This window comes from Belonocnema kinseyi, chromosome 8, assembly GCF_010883055.1.
Source record: "Belonocnema kinseyi isolate 2016_QV_RU_SX_M_011 chromosome 8, B_treatae_v1, whole genome shotgun sequence".
Taxonomy (NCBI): Eukaryota; Metazoa; Arthropoda; class Insecta; order Hymenoptera; family Cynipidae; genus Belonocnema; species Belonocnema kinseyi.
In genome coordinates this window covers 34,665,692-34,676,591 of record NC_046664.1, presented here as the reverse complement: position 1 = coordinate 34,676,591, position 10,900 = coordinate 34,665,692, and the positions used below count along the sequence as shown (strand labels likewise).

The 10,900-nt window shown below is 23.7% G+C and overlaps 1 protein-coding gene across 1 annotated transcript in view; it reads right to left on the bottom strand.

Annotated features, from left to right (window-relative positions):
* Positions 1–10,697, bottom strand: part of LOC117178078 (UBX domain-containing protein 1) — a 23,234-nt gene extending 12,537 nt beyond the window's left edge. The window contains exons 1-4 of the mRNA XM_033369308.1: positions 10,506–10,697; positions 10,379–10,432; positions 7,110–7,286; positions 2,898–3,149 (exon numbers count right to left, since the gene is read on the bottom strand). Coding sequence (XP_033225199.1) covers positions 2,898–3,149; positions 7,110–7,286; positions 10,379–10,432; positions 10,506–10,561 — 539 coding nt within the window. The 5' untranslated portion in view covers positions 10,562–10,697. The remainder of the gene's footprint in view (positions 1–2,897; positions 3,150–7,109; positions 7,287–10,378; positions 10,433–10,505) is intronic.
* Between the last annotated feature and the right edge of the window lie 203 nt (positions 10,698–10,900).

The window sequence follows — 10,900 nt, the reverse complement described above, 5'->3', positions numbered from 1 at the left end:
GGGCGCATACTTTGAATAAAATATTTGTTATCATTCTCTTGAAATAAATGTGTTTTTTTCTTGAAAAAATACCGGTTTCATATGTATACACCTGGTAACTAAATACTAGAACTTTCTACCTAAAAGATGATTTTTCAATCAAAAATCGAATTTTTAACCAGATTAGCCAAAAAGCCAAAAAGAATCATTTTTGAAAAAAATACGAATTTTTAACAAAGTACATGAATTTTTAATCCACTAGTTTAATTTTCAACTAAAAACGATAATTTATCAACAAAAAATGGAAAAGTTACATTTTCAGTTTTAGAGAAATAATTTTCAACAAAAAAAAAGCTAATTTTCGAAAAAATAGTTCGATCTTACATCAATAAATAAATTTTTAACAAAGTACTTAAACTTTGAATAAAAAAAGATCAATTCTCAAAAAAAGATTTTAAAATTGAATTTCAACTAAAAAAATTTCAACTATAAAAATGGAATAGTAAAATCGTCAGTTAAGAAAATTAGTTTTTTAAATAGGACTTTTTAACCAAATAGTGCACTTCTTTAACAATAAAATAAATTTTGTTACAAACTGGTTCAACTCTCAACAAATTATTTGAATTTTCGACAAAAAAGAATGAGTTTTGAACAAAAAAGTTATATTTTCAAAAAAATAATTAAATTATCAACCAAATAGGAAAACTTTTAATCAAAACACATGAATTCTGGACAAAAAATATAATTTCAGGCTTTTTAATTAAAAAGACTTAACTTTAACAGGGTGACGTTTTTTCCGGTCAATTTTTTTTTAACTTTCTCGATAAATTAAAAGTAACATATTAATATTTACCGCTAAACGCAAATATTTATTTTAATTTATGTCGTTCACTATAAACCCCCTCTAAAAAACAGAAAAAATATGCAAAATAAATGAATTGTGAAACAAATACTTAAATTTTCCACTAAAAAACATCAGTTTACAGCAAAAAATTGAGTAGTTAAATTTAGCTAATTTTAGCTAATCAACTAAAAGGATTAATCTTCTACCGGATTGAATTAATTTTAAACCAAAATAATAAATTTTCAACTAAAAAAATTAATCTTCAATTCAAATAGTTGCATTTTCAAACAACAACAAAGTAATTTTTACTAAAAAAGATAAAACGCCAATCAAAACTTAAATATTAAGATTTTTAATTAAAAAAAAATCAATGTTCAATCAAACAAAAACAACAAAAAAGAAAATAACTAACTTTCAAAAAAATAGTTTCATTTAAAAAAAAAAGAATAAAGCCTTCAAACCCGTAAAAGGGAGAGTAATAAAATACAACTAAAAAAAGATCGTTTCTCAACAAAAAATTTAATAATAAAATTTTTAGTCAAAAAATGAATTTTCAACCAAAGAGATGAATTTTTACCTAAAATTATTGAATATCCACTGGAATAATAGTTACATTTCAAGTTCAAATACAGAATAACTTCCAAACAACAAAAAAAAAACAAATTTTCAACAAAATAGTTAAATTTTCCTAAAAAAATGTATTTCCAAACAAAGAAAAAATAAGTTTTTATTCAAATAGCTCATTTTTAAACCAAAGAAATGAATTTTCAATTAAAAATGATGAATCTTCAACAACAAAAATAATATTTTCCAACAATAGTTTAACTTTCAACCAAGTAATTTTATTTCCAACCTAAAAGATGAATTTGAAAGCAAAATAATAAATATTTAACTGAAATACTTGTATTTTTAACAGAAAAGACAAAATTTTAATCAAGAGGATTAACTTTGCAAAGAAAAAGACAATTTTCTACCATAAAAATGTGGATTTTCAACGAAATACTTCCATTTTCAATTAAAAAAGACAAATTTTCATTCCAATTTTTGAATTTTGAACAAGAAAAGATCCATTTTCAACCAAAAAGGCAAATTCTTCACACAGTATTTAAATTTTCAAACAAATAGTTTAATTCCTGAATAAAAAATATCAATTTTAACCAAATAGTTGAGTTTTCATTTAAAAAAATATATATAAATTTTCAATCAAAAATAGAATGTTTAAATTTTCTGTTAAAAAATGTAAATGCAAACCAGCAATAAAATGAATTTTCAACAAAATAGTTTAATTTTCTACTGGAACAATTAAATTTTTAGTTAAAAAAAAATTGATTTTCACCAAAGTAATTAAATTTTTAAGCAGAGATGAATTTTCAATTAAAATGATGAATCTTCAGCCAAAAAAATTAATTTTTAACAAGATTTTAACTTTGAACCAAGTACTTGAATTTTTAACTAATGAAAGATGAATTGGCAACGAATAATGTAACAACATTTTCGATCATAATTCGGCAAAATTTCTTCTTTGAAATACTACTTCCACTCCAAAAACTACTTTAAGTACGTTTTTTATCTAAAATTTAGAAGAAAGAACTTTCAAATTACGACTTTGGAACAGGGATTCTTTTAAATTATTTTCTTCTAAATTCGAATGTCCAAGAAAAATTATATTTTTGTACGAATCTCCCTGTCCTAAAATAAAAACGATAACTATTTTCTAAATTTGTATGTTTGAAATATCATCAATTCGATTATCAAACTTTAGTAAGCGAAAAAATCTCACAGAGCAAAAAATTGCAAGATTTTTTATTATACAATGGTAAATAATAAAAATTCAATAATAAATTATGATTTAATTAGAGTAAACTGGTATAATCTAAAAAAATCTGCGACTGTAAAAGTACAAATCACTTTTCTAAATTGACAAAAATTATTAAAATAATAAAGACTTAAATTTTTCTGCGATCAGAAGTAAATTCCCGGTCAAAAGACAAAGGAAAAACGGGAAAGTTAATTGAAAAAGAGAACAAAAATGAGGAAAGAGTGTGAACTCTGTAAATTGCAAAAAGTGACTCACTTTCTTTTAGCTTCAGTCATCTCCTTGCCAGAACGTATTCTAAGCCTTTCTCTTTCAAAAGCTTCCTGCTTCTCTTTTTCTTCGCGTTCCCGACGCTTTTCCTTGAGCTTTTCCTCCAGTTTCCTCAGCTGTTCTTTTTTCTCTTCTTCACTGAGCGGCTTTTTCTCTTCAGTGCTTTCAGAGAATTGATCGTGACCCGACTTCGTAGCGTGGAATTCCATCTCCAAGGTGGAAGCGAATAACTTTCCGCAACTGAAAAAATTAGGAAAGAACGTCTCAATTTGGAAAGCCAAATGAAATTTTTAAAGACTAAGGAGCCATTCAAATGCTTTGCATATATTTTTTTTAAACTGACTCGGAATACGTATAAATTTTCCCAACTTTATTATAAACAAGGGGTTGTAATTTTTCGTAATATTTAAATTATTGTCAATTTATTAATTTATTTTTAAAAAAACATTGTATTTTCTACTGTAAAAGATTGATTTTTAACAAAGTACTCGAATTTCCAACAAATTAATTACATTTTTAACATAATAGTTGAATTTTCATCCTAAAAAGATAAATTCCCAATAAAAGTGTCATAATTTATATATTCAAAAAAATACTTTTAAAACCAAAAAGGGGAATTTTCAACAACTCAAAATTTTTCCCTCAAGAAAGGAATAGAAATTTATCTAAATGACTTTTCAGCAAAAAATTAATTTTACACGAAAGTGATGCATTTTACTGAACAAAAATGAACTAAAAAAAAAGATAAAACTTAAAAAAAGGAAAAGCTACATTTTCAGTTGAAATAAAAAAATTCTACTAAAGAAGATGATCTTTGAAACCAAAATGATAAATTTTTAATGAACAATAGTTGAATTTTTCTGTTAAGAAAGATTTCAGTTTACTTTTCACGATAAAAATATCAATTCTTTGAACAAGAAATAAGTTTCTACGAAAAAAATTATATTTTCAATCCGGAAACTCATTTTTAACCAAAAGGAATGAGTTTTTAACAAAATTGTTTAATTCTCTTCCAAAGAGTTCCCTTTTTATAAAAAAAATAAATAAATTTCTCTCAAAACATATAAATTTTTATTCAAACAAAAAATGTTGAATTTTCATCCAAAAAAGATACCAGTTAATTTTTCAAACGCAAAATATGAATTTTCAACCAAAAAGTTTTAAATAGTTTAATTTTCAACCAAGCAGTTGAACTTTTATCCAAGAAAAAAGAAATTGCTATTGAAACAGATTAATTTTTAATTAACAAAAAAAATGGATTCTCTTTTTAAATAGCAAAATATTACATTTAAACAAGTAATTTTTCTACGGAATTGTTAAATTTCAAAAAAGAGCTGCAGAACTTTCAATCAAAAAGAATGGCTTTTAAAACAAAATTGTTGAATTTGAATTTTGAATTTGAATTTTCAGTTGTATTTTTAACCAAGAAAGATGTAATTTCTGCTACAGTAGGTGAATTTTAAAATCAAAAAGACATTCTTTAAAAAAAGAGTTGAATTTTCAAACGAGCAGTTGCATTTTTAACTAAAAAGATAACATTTCTTCTGGAACAGATTAATTGAAAAAACCCTTAAAATAGTTAAATTTTTATCCAAAGTAAAATAAAAATTCTACTAAAACAGGTGAATTTTCAAATGAAAAAGATAAAATTCCAAAAAAAGATTTAAATTTTCATTGAAAAAAATTTCAGTTGACTTTTCAACACAAAAATCCAAATTTTAAATAAAGAGTGAATTTTCTCGGGATTAATTGAATTTTCAACAAAACAGTTGCATTTTTATTTAAGTGAGACGCAATACTTTTTACTAAATAAGATAAATTGTTTAATTAAAAAGGCAAATTTTCAGAAAAAATAGATTTTATCCAAACAGATTAAAAGATATTCTTGAACATATAGCACCGTCGAATAATTAATAAATACTAAAAAAAATTATTAATCATTTCCTAAATTTGTCTTCAAAGTCCATGAATTAGAATAAATAAAACAATTTTTTAAAATCTTTTTACACTCAAAATTCAGTGCATATTTAGGAAAAATTAATATGGGTACTATACATTATAGCCTCAAATTTTAAATTTATCAAATAATAATATTGCATTTTTAACAATGTATATACATTTTTAGACAAATAATATAAAATATAAAAAAAGATTATTTTCTACCAAAAAAGACGAATTTTCAACCAAATAAATGAATTTTTAAATAAGAAAGATAAATTGTAAAGCAAAAATTGAACAGATAAATTTTTATTTAAAAAAATTAATATTCAGCCATAGAGATGAATTCTCAACTAAAATAATCAATCTTCAACTGGAATATTTAAATTTTAACCAAAAAGATCAATGTTCAACCAAGAAGAATAATTTCCACCAAGAAGACGCAAAAAAAGAAGATTAATTTTTAACTAAAATGATTAATTCTTAACTGGAATAGGGGATTTTCAAGCAAAAAGATCGTTTTTCAACTAAAAAGATTTTAATGTCTAGCAAAAAAGAATATAAAAAATTATATTTTATTACATTATATATATTATAATAAAAATACTAATTTTTTTAAAACTCCTAAACAACTTTAAAAATAATTCGTTTTTTCCTAAATTTTTGAAAAAATCCAACTAAATTAAAAAGTTTCCTTAAAATCTTCCACATTAATCATTTTTTTTTGTTAAGCAATAATTGAATAGTTAAATTTTCTTTTAAAAAAATTAATACTCAATCAAAGAGATGAATTTTCAACGAAAATGAATCTTTATTTGAAACAGCTGAATTTGAAACCAAAAAGTTGAACTCTCAACCAAAAAGATTAGGGTCCATCAAAAAGACAAATTTTCAATAAAATACTGCATTTTCAACAATAAAAGATAAATTGTAAAGCAAAATTGAATAGTTAACAGTTAAAAAAATAAATTTTTCACCAGAGATGAACTTTCAATCAAAAATATTATTTTCTGCTAAAAGGACGAATTTTCAACAAAATTCATGAATTTTAAACTAAAATAAAAACATTTTCGATCAAATAGTTGAATTTTGAAAGAAAAAAAATTAATTTTGAACCAGAAAGGAAATAGTTAAATTTGTAGCTTACAACATTAATTTTTAACCAAATTTACGAATTTTTTACTAAAATTATAAATCTTCAACTAAAATAGTTGAATTTTAAGACGAAATTTCAACGAAATACATGCATTTTAAACTAAAAAAGATAAATCAACAACCAAAAATTGTTGAATTTTAAACCTAAAAAAAGGTAATTTTCAACCAAAAATCGAACAGTTAGATTTTCAGTTTAAAAAAATTAATTTTCAAACAAACTAATCAATTTTCACTAATATCTTGAATCTCTAACCGGAATAGTTGAATTTTTATTTTTAAAAATTAATTTTAAACCCAGAAGATTAATTTCTACCAAAAAAGACGAATTTTCAGTAAAAATACATGAATTTCCAAGCTATAAACAGAATCTATAAACAGAATAATTGAATTTCCAAAGAAAAACATTCAATCTGAAATGTAATAATTAATTTTCAGCCAAATAAAAAATGAAATTTTAACAAAATAGCTCATTTTTCAACCAAAGAGATTCATTTTCATTTAAAACTATGAATCTTCAACCAAAAAAAAAAGTAAATTTTAACAAAAGAGCTTAACTTTCAACCAAGTAATTAAAGTTTCATTTCCAAACGGATTAATTTTAAACAAAAATGCAGTTGATATTTCCACAAAGAAGCATTTTAATTTTTAATTAAAAAATCCTAGAATTTAACCAAAATAAGAATACATTTCAAGAGTTGAAATTTTATCTGGAAAAAGATTTTTCAGTCGAAGCAGGAAAAAAATGAAAAAAAAACTGTCGAATTTTCAACAAAGACAATGAATTTACGATTTCTCAACAAAATACATCGATTTTGAACCGGATACTTGATTTTTTTCAATTAAAAAAAAAAAAAAACAGTTTTCAACCAGAAATTAAGTAGTTTAATTTTCAGTTGAAAAAAAATTTTTAAACAAACAAAAAATAGGAATTTTCATAAAATAGGTGAATTGAATATTATAAAGCTACTTTTAGAAATTAAGAATCATTGCTATTCAATTTTATATTTAAATTTAAAAAAAATTAAGAGCGCTCTCTAAAAAATTCCATGGTTTATAAAAACGATTATTAAATATTGTAGTAGGAGTTTGATTTTGTGACAAACTTACACATCACATTTCATGGATTTTGCAACCTCGGTTTGTGCACTTTGTCCACTTGCACTGGCTGTACTTTCTTGAGAAGGGGTGGCTGCAATTGCATCTGGTGCGCTTTCAGCTATTGGTGGCTCCGACATTGTAACTGGTTCTGGAATTGGTTCGGCTTCATCGCAGTGAGCCAGCAACCTGACAAAAAATTGAGAAATAAAATTTTTAAAACAATGCTTTTTAAAAAATTTGATGTTTTGCAGGCAACCTGCAAAAATTATTACAATCTTTCAATTGAAATTACTGCAAATAATTACGAATTTTTCAAAAGATGTCCCTCCAGGATGGCCGTTTTAATAAAAGGACAAAATTCCTAGTTATTTCCCGGTTCGCAAACATTTTTCACGGTCAATTAAATTAACAAAAATTCCGAACTCTAAAGCTAAACATTTTTCAATTTGAAGTAACAAGAACTGAGTTGCAAATAATTTAAAGCAATTTTAAGTTAAAAAGATTAAAAATTGAGCAATTACATTTTTTTATAAACTGAACATTTCTTAAATTGAAAATACTTGACATTTTATTTCAAAATCATGAGAAGGCTACATGTTGTTTTAGGTTTTTTCAAATTTATAATTGTTGTTAAAATTTTTGCAGAACTTTAAAACATTTTTTCAAATTATTTGAATTTTTCCTAATTTTTTTAAATCTTACACAGTTAAAAATATTTCCTTAAAATATTTAGATTATTTTTTTACAATTTTGGAAAACTTTTTTAAATATTCTATTTAAATTAAATAGTCAAAGTAAAAAAATCATTTTTGACTTTTCTAGGAATCTTACAAAAATGTTTTTCATTCATTTGATGTTTGTTTTGTCCGAAATCTGAAAACTATATATTTTTTTTTAAATTAGGCCATCCTGGACACTTGCAATTATTTAACATAATTTTAAATTTTACATTAATTTTGAATCTTTTCAGAACTTCGAAATATCTCTTCGACTCAATCGAATTTTTTCTATGAATAATAGGTGTTCAATATTTATTAATACATCAAGATTCAGTAATGTTACTTACAAATTACAAATTTTGAAATATAACAATAAAAATTCCAACGTTCAAAGTTGTTTTTTAGTTTAAATATTGGTTTTCTAAATGATAATTTTAAATTAACAGTAAAATATTTATAAATATTAAGCAATTGATATTTTTCTTAATTAGAAAATTTCAAATTTTAGGCTAAAACAATATGCAAAATTAAATAAACTTGAACATGATAACAAATTGATAAATGTTTTTTGTGGATTCGAATAAATTTGTCACAATCAAGGAAATTAAACAATTCGAACTCTAAAGCTAAAAATTTGTCCATGGGAAGTAATAAAATTTAAGCTGCTAATTAAAGCACTCAAAGCGGAACACTTAAATTGTAAAATTTTTAAATTAAAGTTTAAAAGTTTTTTAATTCAAAAAATTTGTACTCAAATTCTCAATAAATTACACGTATAAAATGAAAGCTGCTAACACTTTTCAACTCAACAACTTTCAATTAAACGCAGTTAAACAGCCAAATTAAAAATTTTAAACTCTTGTAAATTGTAGAATTTAAAGTTTCAGTAAAAAAATTATAAATCCACATTATCGTTTCCAATGCTCTGAATTGAAGAATCAATCAACGAATCAACAAAATTGTCAAAATTATATAATTTTAAGCAAGAAACATTAAACATCAAACGATAACAATTTTTTAAACTAAGCGCTTCTTAAATTAAACGTTAAATTATTTTAATTTTGAATAGTTTAAAATCCTTAAAATGCTTCAAAATTGTGTGACAAAATCTTGATAAATCTACACATTAAAATTTTTTCCAAATTTTAACTATTTTTGAAATTTTTTTAGACCTTCTATAGATTTTTTAAGATAATTCACATTTTTCCTAAAATTTTAAACAAATCCAAATAAATGGAAAAATTTCCTTACATACATACATTCATACATATATAATTTTATGGGGCCGGGAAATGATACAGTGAATTTATTTTTTGACCGTGAATTTCACAAAAAATTTTTACGCTATACAAACTTTTTTTATTTAAAAATAACTTCAAAATAATATATTCATAATTAAAAGCTTTTATTAAATTTGAATATTGTTTTAGTCTAAAACATTTGATCTTTAAAACATTCAATTTGATATATTTTAATTTAAAAAATACACAATTTCAAATTTTAAAGTAATTGTGAATGTTTTCAAAACTTATAAATATTTCTTCAATTTACTGGACTTTTTTCAGAATTATAGGTGTTCAATTGTTATTTATATTTAAAAATTCAAGAATTTGAGTTGCAAATTCATTTTTTTTTAATAGAACAATAGTCTTGTGAAATCAATTATTATTCTCTTTTTAATCCCTAAATTACAGTTCAATTTAAAAATCAATAATTAATCGATGTTCACATCTGATCAACTAAAATTTTGTATCCAAAATCGTCGATTTCAAACTCTTCTAATTTTCTATTATTTAAGTTTTTAAAACTGTACTTTAAAATTCTTAAAACGGTTGAAAATAAAATCTTAAATGGAAAATTTTTTAAGTGAAAGATTTTCGAATTACGCATTCTAAACTGAATGATATAAACATTGAAAAAGATAACATCTTAACCAATTATTTAAAAAAAGAGTTGAAATCAAACTTGGACAGATAATTTTTTTCTAAAAATGTTGTGAAATTCCCGGTCAAAAAATAAATTTACTGTCATTTCCCGGCCTCATAAAATTCCCAATTTCCCGATCCAGTGGCCCTGAAAAAAATTAATTTAATTCAAAAACTGTAAAAACAATAGTAAATTCAAACAAGAAAATTGAGTCAAATAATTCAAAACTAACCTATAAAATTTTGCTGAATCATAACAACATTTAAGATCAAATTAACATATATAACATAAAATTTGATTGACTATTCACACCGCACAACAGATCGCACCAGGAAACATAATTTTTAATAGTCAAATATTAGTTTCCTCTTGAATTCAACACAAAAACAAAAAAGTGAAGAAAAAAAACACGAAAGTACATTTAATAGCCAAAAAAGTTATTCTTTTTTTTCATTAGCGAAAAATTATATAAAAAATGTTCCGAAACAATGAAAAATGTTTTAAAATCCTTCATTTTTGAAAAATTGGCATAGTGACATGCAGATTTTCGCAAACTCGTGGCTCGTGTCTCACAATAACATAAAACATTTTAAAATGTTTAAACATCGAAGTATTTAATAAAAAATCAGTTACCATTCCATTGCTGGTTCAACACCCTTGTTTCCAGTGATTGCGAGGGCTTTTTCCCTGAAAAAACAAAACCGAAAGTTTATATTTTTAGGTTAGTTTACATGACCCTCTGAAGATGAGTGCCACTTACGCCTTTGCTATGCTGAATCCCATGTCAACAAGCATCGCTACGTCGGGTGAAGACATTTTTCGCTATTATCTTCTTCTTTCACGGCGTGATAACTAATAAAAAGGTTTAAAATAGATCTCAATTTACGAAAAACTAAACGTCATAACTTGACGCGATGATACGATTACAAACAACCACAACTAAGCCGGGGATCACCATTTTGCCGGAAGCTGAAAATTAAAACTGCACTTCCGGTAATTCCATTTTTCTACGGAAATTCGACATTTTTGTTATTATTAATTTATTATAATTACCTTTCCAGAGATACGGTAAAGTATTTGTCAAATTTAATATTTTTGACAATAAAATTTTACACTGGGTAGATTTGATCATTTATATCATATTATTAATTTTTT